At 45.4% G+C, this 22,136-nt stretch overlaps 1 protein-coding gene across 2 annotated transcripts in view; it reads left to right on the top strand.

Moving 5' to 3' along the window:
- DPY19L1 (dpy-19 like C-mannosyltransferase 1) overlaps positions 1-22,136 on the top strand; it is a 477,954-nt gene that overhangs the window by 95,476 nt on the left and 360,342 nt on the right. For both annotated transcript variants that reach the window (XM_086964815.1, XM_086964814.1), the window contains exon 4: positions 20,304-20,441. In XM_086964815.1, coding sequence (XP_086820941.1) covers positions 20,304-20,441 — 138 coding nt within the window. The remainder of the gene's footprint in view (positions 1-20,303; positions 20,442-22,136) is intronic.

Below are 22,136 nucleotides of genomic sequence, written 5' to 3'. Positions count from 1 at the left end.
TGATGGATTAATTCGCTAGTGAAATTATGATTCTTAGATAGGACTAAAGGGGTAAATTGTGAGCGAAGAGTAATGGTATATGTTTGGTAGTGGAAAGTGGTTGATAAGACCATTCTCTCCTGTGTATTGCAATTTCCATTAAGCAAACTATATGTTGCTCGATGTTGTTGAATAAAGTATGGCTAACCAAAGAATTTCTCAAATGTTCTAGAGTTAAAATGGGTCCATTACGACTAATTGACTTCATTACTGATGACTCTCACCACAACATATTTATTTTTTCAAGTAAAATTGTGTAACGGGTCTAATTAATTCAGTTCACATTGTGTACCATTTCTGTCTCTTTCTTGTACTTTGGTACGCCTAAAGTCTGTTGATAGCTTTCCACCGCATTACAAAGCTTTGGGATGTCTTACGAAGTAAAACATGGTACTAACGGTCAGCTCCTTTTGGTTAAGAGATGACAAAGTCCACTTTACACCGACCATGTGGATAAGTAGGTGTCCGACATAGCAAATGTAGTTGATGCTGTATGGACAAGATCTTGTACTGTACAGGGCGTCAACATATTTGACACTGAAGCTGCGCTGGTATTCATGCTACCTGTGAAAGAAAAGCACCTGGGTATTTCCAAAATATCACTTAACTAGTTACTACCGAAGAGGTAGAACTAAACTCTGTATCTACCTCTCTTATTATGTTAATTTTTTTAGTTTTAAAAAATAGTTTTTTTATTTACATTTTGCTCAGAACAAAAAACAAAAGAAAGCGGAGTTCCTTCGGTTACAGTCATGCAAAGGCATACATATACAATCTTCATCACAACCAATCCCACATCACCATCCCTTCGGGTATCTGGAGTTTGTATAACCGACCAATTCAGCATTTCCCACTGCATCATGCCATGATTCTTCCCCGTCTGAGGACAAGTGGGTCGACGCCCAACTCTAGAGGGAATGTAAGGACCTCTGGAATGCCCGCTAATCCTCACCCAGTCGTCCATCCAGCCCATAGTAGGCCCTCTATTTCCCCCATACCCTGCAGAACGTTCTCGGGCAGCACCTTTCCTTATATGTGACCCTCTGTCGCCGTGCACATATCCATTTTTGTCTTCTATTCTCTGAGCTGAGCTGGGGCTGACGCTCCCCATGTTCGAGCTACGTCCCATTTTGCCACCACCAGAGCAAACATGGCGAAAATGAGCTGCGGGCTGCCCAAGTCTACATCTCCGGTAATGCCCAGCAGTGTGAATTTAAGGTCCAGTGGTAGTATTACACCTAGAACTTTGCTCAACTCCTAAAACCATTTCCCAGTAGATCTGTATGACTGGGCAGCCCCAAATGGTGTGATAAAGGTCTCCCTGTGTTTGTCCGCTTCGCAGGCAGTTCGGGTCACTGGTGCGGCCCCTGCGGTATAGCCCTATCTTAGTAAACCCATATGTAGGATGGAGACTGGATTTAATTGCCACCTCGCGGTGGTGCATCAAAGCTGCCTCCCAGTCTATATTTTCAAGTGTACCTGGGTTAATTTCCCAGGACTCCCTCAGTCTCCCCAACGTGTCTGGCGTATTATTATTCAAGGTCCGATATGTTAGCGAGACTGTTTTACTAACTACGTGCTCTTGTAGTAAGCGACCCTCCAGTGGTGCATACTCCGACAGCGAGGAGGATAAGGAACCCTCCGCCTGCCAGGCATGTCAGAGTTGTGCATATTTGAGAAATTGAGAGGCATGCAACCCGAAGTCTGTCTGCAACTTTTGAGTTTACCCTTGGCTAGAACGTTACCTAAAGTAGAAATGCCAATAGCATCCCATCCCTCGAAACCCCTCAGTTTGTGTATTTCTTTTAACCAGGGACAATGCCACAGAGGCATTTGCTTTGTAGCTTTGAAATCCCACCCCTGCCCCAGACCTCTAGCGTAACTTGTGTGGCTGGGAGAAGTCCTCACTTACCCCTTCCACCCGTAGAGCTAATACATGTATGTGCGGTGCGCCATAGTGTCTCTTTCTAGCCTGTAGGTGGGGTGGTCTGCCGAAGTTAGATGTTCCGCCCAATAGTATGTTTCTATATCGGTCCGTAAAATCCCCCGAATTGTATTGATTGAGGTGTAGCGTGGACAAATCAATCCTCTGCTGCTTCTCGAGCCAGAGAAGGGAATGTAGCTCCGCATCTATAGCCCGAAACGTTTCGAGGGAGAGGGCGGAAGTACTCGTTCTGGAGGGCGTAAAGAAAACTGGGCAGAATAATCATTTTAAACCTAGCCGCCTGCCCTAGTATTGTGAGAGGGAGGGATTTCCATCTCTGTGCATCGGATGCGAAATTGGTTATGACCCGCTGGATATTTTTATGGTATGAAAGTCTCCTGTCTGTGATGAGGTAAATCCCTAGATCGGTAAACCCAGTATAGGCTATCTGCTGGGTCCCAGGGAGAGTAGGCCATGCGGCCACGACTCTTGGGCTGTACATGACTGATTTGTGCCAGTTTATGGCGTAGCCAGAGCATGCCCCGTAGAAATCCATGAGTCCAAACAGAGCGGCAATCGTGATAGTCTGGTGAGTGATCTAAAGCAGGATGTCCTCCGCGTAAAGCAAAATCTTTTCTCCAGCAGCATCCGTTGGGGTGATGGGTCCACCTCGAATCTCCAAGCTCTGCCTAACCACACAGGCCACAATCTCTATCGTAAGAGCGAAAAGAAGTAGGGAGAGTGGACAACTCTGTCGGGTGCCCCTTCTGATGATGAAATCACAGGAGGTCTGGCCATTTACCTTTAACCTCGCCCGGGAATCCCAGTATAAAAGTCCTATACATTTCCAGAACTTGGGCCTATACCAAATTTGACCAGGGTGGCCTCGAGGAAGGGCCAGTGTACCACGTCAATTGCATTTTCCGTGCTTATTATGTTATGTTGTACTGCATCTTAATGTGTACATGGAGAACCAGTAAGAAATCGGTGGAGGAGTTTGAAATGGATCATAAAAGACTCATCTAAAAAGGAAATAAGGAACTTTGTATCTTTGACTCGAATAATTACACAACCTAATGAAATATGTGCTCTTTTCGCCTGCATTTTTGCAGATTGAATTCATAACTTTGGGGTCCATTACGTGTCCGCCCGCCACTGTGACGGAATGCGAGACTGTCCTCCCAGGGGTGCGGCGGTCCCGCACCTGCAATTCGGGTGTTAGTCACCATGGCAGTGGCATCCCTATTCCCAGCATTGTGGTGGGCGGTGCTCACAGCACCGCCTGCCAAAATGCTGGGAATGCACATTGGCATGCACAAGGTGACCGGCACCGTGCAGTGCCTGCCACCCTGTCCATGCCAATGCAGGGGGGTACCTGTGCACCCCCACACCCCATCTTCCTGGGGGCCTGCTACAGGCCACCTAAGGCAAAGACTGCATGCCTTTCCATGGCGGCAATGCCACCATGGAATGGCTGATCTCCGCTGTAATCCTAATATGGATGGTGGTGTCTTGCAAACAGCGCCACCATATTAACCATGTTTTCGGCCCGGTCGACAAGACGACCGGCGGCAAAGCGGCGGACGGTCTTTGCATCTGCCGCGGCCTCCCAGCCGACTTAATATGGCGGGGAGTCCTTGAGGTGTGGATGGAGGGCGGATCGCACCCACTGGGCCAGCAGGGACTACTGCCGGCCCGGCTGGGGCGATCTGCCCGCCATCCTAATGGGCCCCTTTGTTTGGTGTTCAGAATTTTGAAATAAACTGTAGGCTTCATCTTTTGTTTTCTATATGAACTTCTTAATTGCTGTTGCGTGAGATAATTGTTTTTTTCCCCCTGAACTGGCTTTTGTCCTCCAGTTCTATAATACATTGATGTGTCCTGCGTGCCTTTCACGGTACAGGGATCCAAGTCTTTCTGTGTAGATCAGCAGCTGTTAGATTGCTGCATCCTGGTTGAAAGTCAAGACCTAAGATTATTTATCTCATGCTGACTTACCGGTTGACGCATCCTTGAGTTGTGCATAAGGTTTTTGATTAAAAGAAAAATATTACCAAAATAGCTGCGGCACATGTACTAAAGCAGGGGTTCCCAAACTTTTGACTTATGAGGACCCCCATTGACTCACCTCTGGAAGCCGGGGACCCACAGCAATTTGTATGATTTAAATTTCAAACATCAAAAGAGTACTTCGAAAAAAATAAACACACGTGCACACAAAACAAACACTTGAATTACTAAGGATTTTAGTATTTTATATTGAGAGTTTGCAAAAAAAGGAAAAAGTTAATGGGAAAGTTGGTGCTGCATCTCCGTGATTAACTTTTAAATGGTTAGTTTTATTTTGCAGTACAAGGCTCCTGCCAAGGCCAGAGTGGGAACCCAAAGCAGCCATGGCAAATGTTTTCAGACCAGTCCCCATACAGTGCACACCAAGTGCAGCGAGTGAGCCTGACCACTACAAAGGGGGCTTTGGGAGGCTCTCCCCTCACGAAAATTTAGGATACAATAGTGCATTCTACAACACATTAATCGTTCTATATTGAATTGTATTAGCAACAAAAGTCCTGTGCACACGTTATGCGAGGTGTATATAACCATCATACTATTCGAAGAACAATTCGTAAAAATGAAACCAGGTAGACCCAATGAAATGTTTCTTTTTCAAAAAGTTGTATTGGACCTTCCTTTCTGGAAAGGTGACATTAAAGAAAACAACCAGCCGACACTTGTTTCGTCATGCGGGCAGATGCCTGTGACACTTCAGGGCTGGGGGTAGAATGAGAAACTTTGTACAGTATGGAAAAATTATACACATGACGCATTAACTACCACCTAGTGAATAGCTCGGAAAACCACTTCACATGAATGGAAACCCTATGGAAGAAAAAGCGAAGTGAAATCAAATATTTTGTGGTGACATCACACAAAAGATAGGTAGAAAACCAAGGGCGGAAATACGAGGGGAAAAAAAGAGGTTCAATGATCCTCAAAATAAATTGAGATTATGGAATAAACCATTTCAGATCCAGAGAGAGCAAATAGGTGGGTCAAGTCCAATAGCCTGGTACTCATTAAAAGGAACAATTCATGGGGATGAAGTGACGTGTGAGTGGGTGAAACAATTGGATAAGTGACATTAAATGGAAACAAGCAATAAAATGTCTAATACACAAGCGACTGATTCATGGTCACAAAACTTCTATAATTAATGCTAGCTATATAAACTATTAATTGCACCCAAAACCATATGCCATAAATAGAAGGTGAATGAAATACAACTAGAACACTGGACACCAAGATCCCGCTTGGAGGGCTCCAAAATCAAAAAGTGGTGAACACTAATCCACAGATTATCAAAATATAATAGTATCTGAGAGTATGCCAAACATTTGTCGTATAAAACCCAAGGCGACCAAATGGAAAGAACAGTAAATCATTAAAGATTGGACCCCCCAGCAACAAAAACACAAAAACCAGCTAATCATTAGCTTCCAGATAAAGCGATCAATACGAAATAAGCGTCTAGAGCAATATTTCAAAATACACCAATGAGCAGTTTATATTACTGGTTAATACAGATCATTTAGGTAAAAAATAGAGAGAAGGAACGGTAAGGTTACCAGAAAGTCAGAGTGAAAAAGTGGCGCGGCTAGGGAGTGTGCGTAAATACCTGTAAATGGTAAAGAGTTGAGGGTCCAGTAAAGGGAGGGAGAGGGAGTTGAGTAAAAACAAAAAGGGCAAACGGTCACGCAGGGCTAAAAAATTTGTTAATAAATTGCACGGTTCACGTACCGTGTAGCCAGTGAAAGTTCCGTACTGGCTTCTAAGGATAAGGAAAAGTATGGACGGGAGTGTCAATGTGGACACGGGGGACGGGCGGGTGCATCCGTCACACCAGCAAAATGCCTAGTAAAATAAAAAGGAGGGAAAGGGTTTAGTCCCGTGGTCGTGCCCTGGGTAAACGGCACGAAACAGGCAAAGGAAATATGGGCTGCAAATCAGGGAGTGAGCTCACCTGAAACGTAAACGGAGAGACGGGTCTGGTCTTTCATGGTGCTGGATACTAATGAGAGTGCCGGCCATCCAGTGTATTAACAGGAAGGGGGCGGGAAAACCTAGTGTGCTTGTGAGTGCGCTGCACCGCTAACTATCCTGGGCGAAAACAGGAAGTGAGTCAAGCTGAAGGGTGTCATCAACATTGAAGAGGAACCAAGTACAAAACATGTGGAGCGCGCTGGTGAAAGAACTAAAATCCTCATCTGCTCGGGTGAAAGCAGTGAGTCCAAGGAAGAGAGGAGTTATTACCGATAAAGTTTCTGTGCACATGAGGGGGCAGAGGGTGCAAAATCAAGTAGAGAATTTAGAAAAAATAAAGAACAAAAGGGAAAGCTAAGAAGAAGAAGGATTCGAGCCTGAACTCCTTTACACACAGTATTCTCATTTAACAAACATACAAGCAGAGATCCACACTTTGAATGTTTAAGGATTATGATAAAGTGTTCCTTTTCACATGCATGAAAAAGCAAGGTCATTAAAACAAGGTTGTATAAGTGTTATGAAAAACATATTCGCTAAACAGTGAAATGTAGCGCTGAATCGAGTATATTGTATACAAATTATGATCAGAGTCTATTTATGCCAGTCATGTTGTGATCTTCATACAGTGATTACACAAAAATCTCAAATCGCTGAAAGAGACTAAGGCCAATTTAGCATCAGGCATGCGTCGTTGGAGACAGAATGTTAAAGTGTTCAATATGTACAAATTCCATGATCCTATTGGTGCCAGTCTTGTCGTGAACCACATGCAGTTTCTAACTCAAAGTTCTCAATAGACTGAATGAGACTATGGCTGATATAATCACATGCATGCGTTAGTGGAGACAGAATAGTCCAGTGTGGAAGGTCGAGGGAAGAGAGACCTTCTAGGTGAGGGACACTGGCTGTCCATAGCTGGCTTTATCGAGTCATAAGTCTATAGAGGTTTAAAGATAATAATCATGTTCCCAAAAAGTATTGTAACTCATGATCAGAGTTCTGGCCATAGCGGACTGATTGTTGACGCATAATCCAGTTTTCTTCTTGGCGTCTGAGCCTCCGTTCCCGATTACCTCCTCTAACGCTTGGAATCTCTTGTGAGTGCCTTGGGAAGGGCAAGAAGCCACGTGTAGAGCCATCTGGTAGCGAGCATCTTGTTGGTGGATGGCTCTAGCGTGTTCTCTGATGCGTTCTTTTAGAGCTCGAATGGTGCTACCTACATACTGGCTTTTGCAGGTGCATTCTAGAACATAGGTTACATACTTGGTGTTGCATGTTATGTGGTTAATGTCATATTTCTTTTTGTTGAAACCATGAAAGCTCTTTGTCCCATGGCATGCTCATTTGCAAACACCACAACATCCGCATTTGAAACAACCACTACTTGGCGTGAGCCAAGTAGTGGTTTTCATGGCCTGCGGTACAGTGGGGCTAAGTCTGCTTTTTAGATTTTTGCCACGTCTATATGTGATCTGTGGTCTCTGTCCAATCACATCCTTCAAAGTTCTGTCACCTAGAAGTATATTCCAGTGTTTAGTTGGACTCTTTTTCATTATGGAACTGACTCCTTTGTAATCCATAACCAATCTGATTGGTTGTGTTCTATTTACCACTGGTTCTTTGTTCTTCAGTGTTGTGCTTCTATCCACCTTGCTGATTCTTGTGGATGCCCTACGTATTACGTGTGGTTTGTAACCTGTATTCAAGAACCGTGTTTTCATGTCCTGCAAGCATTTTTGGAATTCTAAATCCACACTGCTATTACGTCTAGCTCTGACAAATTCACCGTAGGGGATGTGTTCAGTCTGATGAGGTAGGTGCAAGCTCTCCGCGTGGAGAACCGCATTGCAAGAGGTTTCCTTGCGGTGGAGGCGCCTGTGATGGCAATTGTCTTTAGTGTATAGTTCTATGTCCAGGAAGGTGACTCTGGTGGTGCTGTATTCACAGGTGAATATCATATCCATGTCATTGCTGTTCAAGTATTCACAAAATTCGTTTAAACTGGCTTGAGGGACAGACCAATGGAGGAGGCAATCGTCGATATACCTCCCCCAGTAGATGATAGAGTTGGTCCACTGTGATCCTTTCTTGCCCCAAACCCATTCTGATTCAAGGGAGCCCATATACAGATTGGCGAAAGAAGGGGAGAATTTGGATCCCATAGCGACCCCCTTGGTTTGCTTGTTCCACTGTTTATCATACATGAACACATTGTTTTTGAGGATGATGTTCATAATGGATAGTAGCATGTTGGTGTATTCCCAAAGAGTTGGAGGTCTATTGTGTAAAAATGTGTTGATTTGCTTGTAGGCCCAGGTCAGGTTTAATGGAAGTGTATGAAGATACCACGTCTAGAGTGACCATAACTAGGCCTGGTTGCCACTGTATGCCAGCCAAGACACTAAATATGTGTTTTGTGTCTTGTATAAAGGAAGGAAGGTTTTGGACCAAAGGGTTTAAAAAAAGGGCCACATACTGTGAGTTTTTCAGTGATCCCCTGCCCCCCCCCCCTCCCCCCCCGGACACCATGGGTCTGCCTGGTGGGAACTTCGCTTGCTTCTTAATTTTAGGGAGGGTGTACAGCCATGGGAAGGTCAGTCTTGAGACCTTCATGTACAGTGCCTCATCATCATCAATGATTCCTAGGTCATGACCCTCAGTCAGGTGTTTGTTAATATGGATGTTCAGAGGGCCCATAGGGTTATAATTAAGTGGCTCATAACAAGTTTTATCTTGAAGTTGGGTAAGGATCTCATTGTGGTAGTCAGATTTGTTTATGAACACCACATTCCCACCCTTGGCTACCTCCCTAATTATAATTTGAGTCATTGCTCAAGGTATTCAATGCCAAACGCTCATTTCTAGATAGGTTGTCCCAACCCCTGTGTTTGGAAGTACTGAGTTTTTTTTATCATGTCTCTCCATGTCTTCTAGAACCAAGTTGTAAAAAGTGGCAACATTGTTGGGGTTCTTCAATGATTCCCTTATTATCACACTTCAACAGTGCCTCTCATTTCTCCATAGCACATCTGTCACATGTATTTCATTTGTTTTGTAGCGTCTCGTACCATTGTAGGATGTCAGAGCACTTTACAATCACACACATATAGAGACAATGAATCATACATGTAAATCAGTGTAGAGAAAATGTTACATAAGGAAAAGGAGACTACAAGGCGTAGGATTCACATGTCATTCATACTGGTAGGCATTTTTAAAGAGCGCTTGGTCTGGAAAAGCAAAAACTCAGGAGTCAGAACATAACACAGTGGTTAGCATTGACTTTAACAATCAAAATTTATTTCCACCCAACTAAACCCATTTAGCAGCATCAGGATAATGAAAGACTGGGAAAAACATAAGTTACTAACTTGTACCATGCAGTGTGTAAGCAGCTCTTTGAGTTTATAGGTCACTGTGCTAGATTATCATTGTCTCTTATGAGCTGCAGAGTAACACAATATTATCTGTGACAAAAGCAGTAACCCACTGGCCTATGCACATAAAATACTGCTTTTGAAAATGGATGGTACACGTTGTTTACAGCAGGCATATTAACCCTCTATGCTACATTAAATAAGTCAAACCTGTCAGTGGACCAAACTCTTATCCCTCTCCAGCAGGTACATTAATCTCTGGTGTTATATTGACACTTTTATTGTTGCTCGATAACTGCTGATTCTACAAGGAACTTTGCAGTGCTTTTAAAACTGCTGCCTGCGGACCCCCTGGGAATGTGTCACAGACCCCTGGGGGTCCACGGACCCTTGTTTGGGAAACACTGTACTGAAGCATAAGCCTTTAAGGGAAAAGCAGCTGTACTTTACAAAATTGCATAAGTCACCACTGTCTCATGGAGAAATGCTGATAAGAAGAAAACGGATTACCGGTATAAAAACAACCCCTCATTTAAGCACTTGAATAGCTTTTTTTCGTTCTCTCTTATACTTAGATTTAGCTGAAGAACTATTGTGAACCTTACAGTACAATACCTTGGGTCAGCTCCTTGCTAATCATGGATGGGTTCCTTGTTTACCGCTGTTCCCTGCTCCTGGTTCGATGACTCTCCTTACTCTTCTGGTGTTTGTCCCACCAAAGGAGCACTTCAGTCTCACTGTGTTTTGACTGGATGGTTCTAATCCTTCCATTGCTGATGTCAAAATTTGAATTTAAATGCCTTTGCTGCACTATATTCCACCCCTCTCTGGCTCGCCCGCTTTCCCCGTTCCCCTTTCTATAGTAAAAGCTGGCCCACCCAGTCCCCGCTTGTCCTTTAACCTCTTCTCTTTCTCAGCACCGCCCGCTGCCTTACTGGTGGACGTCCATCTTGAAATGTTTTTTTAACCATTTCAGTATGGCTGTCCATCCATTCTTTTGCACATGCCTGTGCAGTTGCGATCTTTGGATGCATTTGCTTTCAGGAAACCCATTCAAAGATGGCCGCCACATATCTGCATACTTCCATAGCAGTTGTCTTTGAATGGATTTTCTTAAAGCATAAGTATATTCAACAACAGCTGCAGAGGCCAATCTAGAGCAGTTTTCTTATGCTTTGAGAAAATCCATTAAAATGTTTATATAGGGAGTATGTGTGGCTTTTCGGCAGACGTCGTTGAATGGATTGTTTACAGCATTACCAATTGCATACACCATGCTCATCTAGGAAAGCAAAACCAAATTGGCAGAGTTAAAACTTTTCAAGAGTGAGACCTATTGGCTTTGACAATGCTTCAGTATAATGCATTCTATAACACACAGAAAGGAAAACATCCCCACTATATTGGTGCACTTGGTGAAAGCACTGGAACCATGTTTAGAAACTGCATAAATACATTGTTTAGATACTTTCCGAAATAGTGCACCCCTCAGCTGTTAAGTGCAGTTTACAAAACAACTGTGCACTTTCATTAGCTAAGTTGAAGTCTGATGACTATAGATTTTATTTTAAGCTTTATAGATGTGTGTCTCTGAGTTTGTATTGTGTGGGAGGGTTTTCTTTACATTCTTGCTAGGGAGGTTTTGTCTAGAGTGCATCTGATGTTTTCTAAATACTCTTTAGTTTTAGGTCCTGACCACCCTAAAGAACCATTGGCAATGCCAATAGATTGGCTTTAAAGGGATGTTGTGCTGTAATGTTAATCATCACAAATAAGAAAACATGGGAATAGATATGTATTTGTGTAGAAGCAGAGACCTGTAGAATATTACTGGTGTAGGTTAAAATGTTAGATGACAGCTGCCCTGTCAAGCCATACCTAAAAATCCATGCTGGTCTATGACTTCCCTTCTACCATTTCTTCTGCTGCCGGAGAAAAGCAACATAAGTTATCTAAGACACTTTAACAGCATTCCACTGTCATGTGTGTGCTCCTGAAACTTTAAGCTTAGGCAACTAGATAAATAAACAAAAACAGCTATGTGGAGAGCAAACAATTATTTTGTGGAAGCACACACCTTCTACCCAATCAAAACATGTACTCCTGGGTCTCATCATGTGGGTGGAGCCAAAGCCCCTCTCTAGTGATATTCACATAGTTGTCTGGTGACAGTTGAGCTGTCTAGCGCTCTCAAATCCCTAACTTCTGACAAGATACATCCTCTGTCATTATTACCTTCACTTTTGTGGAGGATCCCATCCTTCACTTTCTCGCAACCGCTACACAGCATGTGCCCTTTGGTCTGTAGAAATATTTATTTTTTCGAATCGTAGTTCAACTGTATGTATCTAAAAACATTTATTTAGTTCCACTGTCTGACATTCCCTACTTGGTGCTCGTTGTATTACTGGACTGAGCTCCCAATGCCAGTTTTTTTCTCTCTCAACAGATCTTAATTTTCCCAAGAGCTTGTCCCCATTGCTTGTCCCCATTGCTTGTCCCCACTGCAGGGACTGTTTTAACTCTGCTTTTGACTAAAGGCTAAAAGCCGCAATGGTATCCTAGAGTACAGACATGCACTGTTCCATACTTTCAGTGAACTACATGATTGTGGGTGTTGTAGTGTCGTCCCTATATTCCCAATAGACTCTGGAATAATATATCCTATAGATGTGACATAGTACTTATGTCTACTAGGTTTCTATTGAATATTTTAGACTTAATTGTGACGGCCAGCTAGCTCAGAGGTCACTAGTGTCGAGTTCACAAGAAGGGATTTTGTTTCTGACAACCGCATAAACATGACAACTTTGTTTCCTTTGGTACTTGCTGTAGCAGGATGCGTCAGGCAAGTAGATAGTCAAACTGCTCCAAACCACTGTGTGCTTACTATGGCAAGTGTGGGCATATTTATACCTTGAAGGTGCGGAGTTTGACTTAAAGGTGGACATAATAACATCATCAAAGAATCTCAGTTCTTTGAAAACTCCATGAGTTCTTGGACAAGTCACTATTCGAGCAAGGGGAAGTCCCTAGCTGCTGAAGCAGAGTTTTCCCAAAAAATGTTGTGGATTTTCGGAACTAGTGGAAGTAGCCATGCCCTATTTGGACTGCATGAGCTATGTCTAAATAAGGTTATGATTTCTATGCCTATATAAGGATATGGTGATTTATACCTATATAAGGGCATGAATTGGGAAATTTACACTAGGGTCCTAAAATGCTAAACAGTGAGGGTCTTTGTTGGGACTTTTATTTAAGTCTGACCTTGCAACTTAATGAATGATGCAGTTAGTAGCCTGTTTCACACCTCTGGAATGGCAGTTTCCACGTGGTCTAACTTTAACCAAATGGACATTTTCATGCAGTTTTGTGTCCTTCAATTTTAAGGGTCTTGCTGATGACCTCAATGTAACCAACAGTGTAAATATTTTGTTGACACTATAGTAAACAAAGTAGGTCCCATTACAATATTTTGGGGAGTGCGCTCTGGAATTCAATTTAAATCAGAAACCCAACCCTGTTGATCTGATCTTCATTATTTGCTATTTGTACATACTCGGCTTGAATCACAATTCTTGTTGTGTAATCACTTGCGGCATCGAGCACTTGCTTTTCACTTTCTGACCATGTTATAGGTATGAAGGTTTATAAAAATAATTTTGTTTTGATTGAAAGTGCAGTGTTGTATTTCATAACCTATACTGGCGTTGCTGGGAAATTGTATTTACCTCAAACCATTACTATCTTTTAATAATAGTTCATTTATAGAGCGCCTGGCTACCCCAAGAGATATGTCCCCGTGCTAGAAGCACAGCGGTAAGAGTGGGTGAATGACTGGACTAAAGTTTGTAGAGCCAGGTTTTCAGTCCTCTGCGAAAGATTGGTTCCGGTTTCTCCGCTCGTAACCAGAAAGGTAGTGTGTTCCAGTTCTTGACTGCTAGATAGCCAAAAAATTGTGTGCCCATCCTAGCTTTCTTTATCCTAGGAATCGTGAGTAATTGTGCTCCTGTCTATCTTAACTGTCGGCCAGGATTGTACGAGGTGAGGAAATCATGCAGGTAGCTGGGGCCTTTCCCATGTAGGCTCTTATGATGGAAACACATGGCTTTGAAGAGAATTCTCCTTCCGATTGGCAGCCAATGGAGGGAATCGAGAGGTTGTGTCGTTGAAGATTGACTCAGTAGATTAAGAACAAGGTGGCCGCTGCATTTTGAATATGTTGGAGTCGTTGCACGAACGCAGTCTTTTGGTGCACCCAGATAGAGGACATTCCCATAATCAAATTGCGAGGTCACCAGAGTATGAACTATGGTTTTACTTGCTGATACAGGAAGAATGTCTAGGGTTTTTCTTAGCATTTTAAGGAGGCCAAAAAATCTCCCTGCAACCTTTCTAGTTTGGGTCTCAAATAAGAGTTTAGGATCAAGCCATACTACCTCGTTTTTGGGCTCAGGGATAGGCGCCACCAGGCTGTACCCCAGATGGAGGGAGAGTTCCCGACAATCGTGACCTCTGTCTTTCAGCCATTCAATTTAAGGCAGTGGTTTGACATCCATGCGGCTAGATCATTGAGACAAGAGAAACTGTACTGCAGACCCTCCAGAGTCTTGTGCTAGGGTCACCACAAGCTGTGTGTCGTCAGCGTAGGATACAATGGAGATCTTGTATCTATCCATAATCGTAGCCAATGGTCCAATGTACAGATTAAAATGTGTGGGACTCGGAGTAGATCCCTGTGGGACCCCTTGATGAGTGGCTGGGGTTTTGTTTGATGGGGGTGTTGAACAACTTGGAAATTACGATCTTCCAGAAAGGACCGCATCCACTGTAGTGCTACCCCATCCAGTCCGCACACCCGTAAACGCTGAAGGAGTAGCTTATGTGATACTGTGTCGAAGGCGGCACTTAGGTCTAACAGGACCAAAGCCACTGTCTGCCGGCATATGGCATTGTTTTGAAACGATTCCTTATTGAACCATTGTCGTGCATGCATGTAAAAGCTCTGTTTTCAGGACACTCCCGCGCCGCACAGCCACCAGCTGTAGCGTGTGCTACTCCCTCCCGCTGCGCCCTCCGCCTCGCTGAGCCCGCCCCGTGGACCCCGCCCCCCCGCTGTATCTCCCGTCCTTTGTCGCCTTGCTGCCGTTTTTCTGTTGTTGACTGCTGTACTTGTGTGCCCCGTCCTTGGTCTCCTTGTTATTACTGTGTAACTGTTAAATATATATTTTTTTCCTCCCCCTGCGCCGATCACCTCGCTCTGCCCCTGTGACCCCCGCTCCCCGCTTTCCGCCGCCCTGCTCACGGCCACGCCGCCTTTGCCTTCTGTGCCCTCCCCGCCTCCAAGCTGCTCGGCCCTCCTTCCCACTTGGCCATATATGGCGACCGCGCGTACGCGCTGATTGTGCGCCGAAGGCGCGCCAAAGGTAAGCCCGTCTGCGCCCGTCTGCGCCCGTCTGCGCCCGTCCGTGCCTGGACCGCGCCCGGACCCCTGTCTCCCGCAGTCACCAGCCCTCCCGCCGGACCTACGCCACCACCGAACTCCACGCACTCAACGCCGGCCTATTCCCGGGTTGCTACCGAGCCACCCCGAGATGCACCCACAGACCCTTCTGCTGCAACTCCTGCAAGTTCACCTGCATCCGGACCTGCACCACTCCAGCAGTTCCCAAGACCTCGACGAGCAACAGCAGCAGCCACCTGAAGTGCATCCTGCTCAACACCCGCTCCTCCACAGACACGCCGTCGAGCTCTGGAACCTGCTCGACACCACAGCCCCAGACGTAGCCTTCCTCACGGAAACCTGGATGAACGCCTCCTCAGCGCCCGACATCGCCATCGCCATCCAGGACGGCTACAAGATCATCCGGAGGGACCGCGTCAACCAGACAGGAGGAGGTATCGCCATCATCCACAGGAACTCCATCGGCATCACGACCAACACCGACGACACCCTCGCACCCGCCGAGCACCTGCACTTCCAGATCCACATCAACCCCAAGACCACCCTCAGAGGCACCCTCATCTACAGACCCCCGGGACCACGCACACAATTCAGCGAGGACATCGTCGACTTCGTCAGCCCGCATGCCCTCCCCTCCGTTGACTACATCTTCTTCGGGGACCTCAACTTCCACCTGGAGAACAACAACGACCGCAACACCACCACCCTGCTGGACAACCTCGCTAACCTCGGACTCAAGCAACTGGTGACCACCCCCACCCACTACGCCGGACAAACACTCGACGCCGTCTTCTAATCCAGCAAGGACATCACCTTCAGCCACGCCACCAGACTCCACTGGACGGACCACAGCTGCGTCCACTTCAGCTTCAAAAGGACCACGATCCACCACCAACAGCAACAGGTTGCACGCAGAAGCTGGAACAAGATCACAGCCGACCAGCTCGCGACTTCCCTGAGCAAGAACCCACCCACCAGCGCAACAAACCCCTGCCAAGCGGCCACCAACCTCCCGAAGTGGATCAGCGACTGCGCAGACAACCTCGCCCCTCCGAAGACCCCGCCTAGCAGACCCGGCAGCAAGAAAGCCCCATGGTTCACCGACTAACTCAAGAGCTCCAAGAAGAACTGCAGAGCCCTTGAGAATGCCTGGCGCAGAGATCCAACACCGGACAACATGACTGCCCTCAAGCTCGCCACCCGAAAACACCACCAACTGATCCACACCCCCAAGAAAACTGCATTCAAGGAACGACTGGACAACAACGCGCACAACAGCAAGGAACTCTTCAACATCGTTAAAGAGCTCTCCAACCCCGGAAACAACGACATCACCCCTTCGCAAGACCTCTGCAACTCCCTCGCCTCCTACTTCCACAACAAGATCGCGGACATACACAACAGCTTCAGCACTCAACCGACGCACGCCACGACCGAACCACCACCACCCTCCGCGCCTGACCCCGATCAGCACCGAAGACACCATCCGCACGATGAACTCCATCCACTCCGGATCTCCGACCGACCCTTGCCCTCACCACGTCTTCAACAAGGCCGACGCTGTCATCGCACCCCACCTGCAGGACATCATCAACACCTCCTTCAACACCGCTACCTTCCCGGAGAGCTGGAAGCACGCCGAACTCTGCGCCCTACTAAAGAAACCATCAGCCGACCCCACCGACCTCAAGAACTACCGACCCATCTCGCTGCTCCCGTTTCCCGCAAAAGTCATCGAGAAGACCGTCAACAAGCAGCTGGCCGCCTTCCTCGAGACGAATGGATCCCTCGACCTTTCGCAGTCTGGCTTCCGGGCCAACCACAACACCGAGACCGCCCTGATCGCAGCAACTGATGACATCCGAGCCCTGCTCGACAACGGAGAAACAGCGACCCTCATCCTCCTAGACCTCTCCGCGGCCTTCGACACTGTCTGCCACTGTACCCTAGTACAGCGCCTCAGCAACGTCGGAATCCAGGAGAAGGCACTGGAGTGGATCATCTCCTTCCTCGCCGGAAGGACACAGAGTCCGCCTCCCCCCGTTCAGATCAGAAGCCACCGAAGTCATCATCGGCGTTCCTCAAGGCTCCTCGCTCAGCCCAACCCTCTTCAACGTCTACATGAGTCCCCTCGCAGCCATCTCACGCCAGCACAACCTCAACATCATCTCCTACGCCGACGACACCCAGCTGATCCTCTCCCTCACCAACGACCCGCCACCGCCAGAGCCAACCTACACGAAGGGATGAAAGAGGTAGCCGAATGGATGAAGAACAGCCGCATGAAACTGAACTCGGACAAGACGGAAGTCCTCATCGTAGGATCCTCACCCTCCGCCTGGGACTCCTCCTGGTGGTCCCCCGCCCTAGGCAGCGCACCCAAACCAACAGACCACGCACGCAACCTGGGCTTCATCCTGGACTCCTCGCTCTCCATGACCAGACAAGTCAACGCCGTCTCCTTGTCGTGCTTCAACATCCTACGCATGCTACGCAAGATCTTCCGGTGGATCCCCACCGAGACCAGGAAGACGGTCACCCAGGCCCTCGTCACCAGCCGACTGGACTACGGCAACTCCCTCTACGCCAGAACCACCGCCAAACTCCAGAAGGGACTCCAGCGGATCCAGAATGCCTCAGCACGACTCATCCTGGACATCCCCCGTCGCAACCACATCTCCGGACACCTGAGAGACCTGCACTGGCTCCCGGTCAACAAGAGAATCACCTTCCGTCTCCTCACCCACGCACACAAAGCCCTGCACAACCAAGGCCCAGGATACCTCAACAGCTGCCTCAACTTCTATGCTCCCAAACGCCAGCTTCGATCGACCGGCCACGCCCTCGCCGCCGTCCCCCGCATCCGAAGAGCCACCACAGGGGGAAGGTCCTTCTCCTACCTCGCCGCCAAGAACTGGAACTCCCTCCCGACCCACCTCCGCCTGACCCAGGACCACCTCGCCTTCAGGAAGCCGCTCAAGACCTGGCTGTTTGAGCAGTAGCGGACCCCCCTCCCCTAGCGCCTTGAGACCCTCCGGGTGAGTAGTGGGCTATACACATGCTTTGATTGATTGATTGGTTCCTAGTAGACATATTGGGTGGTTTTTGTTTTCTTTGATGGATTCACAATAACTATGCCAGCACTTCTGCATTCTCGTAACGTTTTATAATAAATGGATCGGACCTACATCGTCTGACAGAACTGTTCTCAAGTAAATTAATAGCCCTTTAGCTTTTATCATTGAGCATAAGCTTTTCCACAGGACAAGTATCATGCATAAAGGTATGAAATTATACAGTTGGCAAAGCAATATTCAACCCAAACTAAGTGGGCTTAACCAGGATTATCTGGCTGCAAATCTACCCACATTGCTTGTCAAATGGGATAAATAACTCCCCTTGAATACTGTGTTATTGTGTGAGATTCCCTGTAACAGAATTCCGGTCTGCATGCTTTAATACAGTATAATCTGAATCTGCACTTAACTGCCTATTGATATTAACCTATGCTTTTCACAGTAAATTGGTCTGGCCTATTCCTTTTGTGGTAACCTGTCCGAGGAAACTGAACAGACGTACGACACATGGTGTACGTTTTCCCAGTGAACCAGTGAAGCCTATAGCCTTTATATCTGGCTTGTCACAATTTTTTTTAAATGGAATTTTATATAGCATGAACTTGACCCGAAGGCATGTGGTATCAGTGCTTTACAGGAGCACCAGTTGCGTTACATGAGCACACATTAATTTGTATTAGGCATGGGAAGAATAAGTGATTTGCCCAAAATCACAGGATTTTGCAGGTCCTTGCCAAGACTCAAACCCAGATTTGAGGTCGACCGCCCTAGCTGTTAGGTCACATCCTCTCCCCTAACCAATTCAGTCATTCTGTATTAAGCATAAACTTTACAGCAAAGCAGACATCTGGCATAAAGTAATGCAATTACAAATATGTACAAAATTACTTTTGGCTAGAAAATATACAGTCACTCCTAAGAGAGCCAATCGAGGATTATCACTGTACCGATTTTGTATCCTCAAAGTTTGTCTACTTGGGTAACCAACACCAAACCCTAACCCTTACCTAATATTGTAATCTGTGTGATTCCGCGTAATCTAGCAATCCGGATTTGAAGAGCGCGGCTGCTTCACCCGTGAGGGTCTCGAGGTGCTGTGGGAGGGTGCTGCAGGATCACGCATCCTGATCTTATTGGTTGAACTTCCAGGTCCTTCCTGAACTTCTGAAGTGATGGTGAGGCTCTGAGGTACAGGAGTAGGAAGTTGCAGGTTAGGTCGCTGGGTGGGAGAAGGAATGGCCTCCGCTGTTTTACCGGCAGATGTGGTGGGTCGCTGCTAGGTGGAGGGATCCAGAATTGAGTTCCCTGGCCGTTGGATGGTAATTCACTCTTTTTTTTAGGTACGCCCCTGCTTCATTGTGCTGTGCCTTGTAATCATAGGCGAATAGCTTGAACCGGCATCTCTTCACAACTGGTAGCCAAGGGAGTTTCCGGATGTGAGGGCTGATGTGCGTTTGTCTGGGAAAGTAGAGGATGAGTTTGACTGCTGTGTTCTGGATGTCTGGAGTTTCCTCCGGAGTTGGGTGATGATTCCTGCATAGCGGGAATTGATGTAGTCTAGTCTGCTGGTGACAAAATCTTGCGTGACAGTTCGCCTGGTGCTGGGTGGAAGCCATGTGAAGATCTTCCTGATCATTCGGAGGGTGAGGAATCAAGTGAAGGAGATTGCGCTGACCTGCTTCTTCATCGGGTATACGGTGCTAAAATTAGAAACATTTCAAAAGTTCCAGTTAACAAAACCACATACAACGGTAACAAGAAGTCTCACAGTGAAAATCTTTTACTCCCAAGGTTTGTCAGAGAGGGTAGCCAACAAACAGACCCTTGTCTAATACAGTACTTTGTGCAACTGCATTGAAATATCTTTCTACAGGCTTTAGCAATAGTAATAACAATCCGCTCCCAATGGTCTGCTATTAACAAATACTGTACAAATAAATATACCAGGTCTACTGCTTTTGTTGTAACATTTTATAATAAACAGATCAGATTTTATTATTAACTTGTCACTATGGCCAACTTAGGTGTAATGTGTTGAGTATAAGCAATCCTGCAAAGCACAAAAGCCCACACAAGCCTAAGCCCCTTGCTCAGCACTGCTTCTTAAACAACTTTTTCTGATGATAACATAACGTCTGGTGACAGCTGAACTGTCCTTACAAAACTAAAAACGTAGGCAAGGGTTTAGTGTTACCTGTCAAAAGGCAGATATGTATTAGGCTAAGCAAAGAAATGTTTTCAGGTTGATCGCACAACATGCTCAACATTCTCAATTACTTACTTCTAATTTGTTTTTGCATTTCATGTACTTTTGTGTGCTCTGTTCCAAGACACCTGGATTTTCTGGAATTTTCACAAATTGGTTTCTTTCTCCTTTGCAGGGGTTTTATTATTCCTTCTACAAGACTATCATCGAAGCACCTTCTTTTGTCATTGGTGTTAAGAGTATAATAGAGGACGCACGCACAGAGTATCCTCAAGTCATTAATTCCTTGAAGAGGTTCAATGTTTATCCTGAGGTTAGTAATTATTTTGTACTTATTGTGATTTTTCATTTTGCCAAACTATTGCAGTGTAGCATGGATATTGAGTTATGTCTATATGTTGACAAGAGAGTTAGGTATTCAACAATTGACAGTAACGTAGAAAATGGCATTGCTAAGTTGCCAATATTGGGTTGCATTGCATTGTGCTGTTTTTTCCTTGCTCTGCTTGTTCCCTTTTGACTATTGTGGTTCCTCATCATATTATAAAACTAGCATTTGCAATGCAATAGATCTCGCATTTGTGAAAATTCGAGCTATTGACGTTGTAAATGACAACTTTTATTTACCCATGTGTTTTGGTTTAGAGTGGAGTGGATGTTGTGTGGAGTGGAATTTTGTGGGTTGGATTGGAATTCTTAGTTGTGAATTGTGTGTGGTGGAATTGTGTGGTGTGGAGTGGATTTGTTTAGTGGGATTATGTGGTATGGTGAGCAGTGGAAGTATATGGATAGTAATGGATAGTAAATATGTGGTATTGAATGTACTGGAATTATGTGGAGTTGGATTGTGTGTCATGGAGTGTAATGTGAAATGGTATTTTGTGTTGGGGAGTGGTATGTAGTTGAGTTTAATTGTGTGATGTGAATTGGATGTATGTGTTGAGTTGAATTATGTGGTCTATTGTCAAATTATGTGGTGTGGAATGGAAATGTGTAGAGCTAAATTGTTGACTTGGAAGTGCATGACATTGAGCGCAATTATGCTGATTGGAATTATGTGGCATGGTGTGGAGTGCATTTATTTGGATTTTGTTCCTATGTTTGAAAATGATGAAACATAATTGCAAATCAATTAATATTTCAGCAATTATACCAAAAAGTTATTGTAAAAAAAAGTGAATTATATTTAATTGGCATAAGCATGTAATGTGTGCCAAGTCTTGAGCAATTTATCTAGATTAATAAATAAATAGAGTTTGCCTTGTAAGTCAGAATAATTAAGTCCATACTAAATTTTGTGGCCAATCTTTGAATAGAGAATTTCAATGTTTTGACACATAAAGCACCAAATCCATGGGTCATATCACTACTACAACTGTCTACGGATGGCGTATTATAGAAGGAGACGATGTGCTTGAGGAATTGCTGAAAAAAAAAGAAATGCATCTATTTTCTTTTTTTGTTGTTGCTCCATTTCAATTCCTGACCGATATGAGGATGGCTCTAGAATGTATTTAACTGACATCCTGCTAACAGCAAGAGTGCCAAAATAATTGCTTCAAAACCCATTGAATATCAATGAGTTAACAAAAGGCTGTATTTACTGTAATTTACTGTAATGCATAAACATCAATAGTTAGGCCTTTATTGTGGAACTTTCGGTTGTCTAGATTCTGATGAAAGTTATATTTTTTCCGCTTGAACCATAATTATGAGATAGGCGGTTATTACATAACCTCACATTATTGGTAACATCACTTGTGTTATTTCCCATGAAGTTTACTTGCACACCACCCACTGAGGGACTTGGAGGGCCTTGGGTGGATTGGAAGGTGTTGCCCACTTCACCCAAGGAGATTTGGGAGTGGTAATTCACAGCTGTGAATTTGCGACCGAGCAGTTGCTCTAGGGAACCACTGACCCTACCAACCCACCCTGGTACATGGACAATAGGCTAAAGCAGCAGGTTGGGCACTGGGAAAGAGATGCAGTCAGAGAAAGGGGTATT

The sequence above is a fragment of the Lissotriton vulgaris genome, chromosome 4_1 (assembly GCF_964263255.1).
Source record: "Lissotriton vulgaris chromosome 4_1, aLisVul1.2, whole genome shotgun sequence".
Classification (NCBI taxonomy): Eukaryota; Metazoa; Chordata; class Amphibia; order Caudata; family Salamandridae; genus Lissotriton; species Lissotriton vulgaris.
Note: the sequence above shows the minus strand (reverse complement) of the source record. Positions and strands in the feature narration are given on the sequence as shown.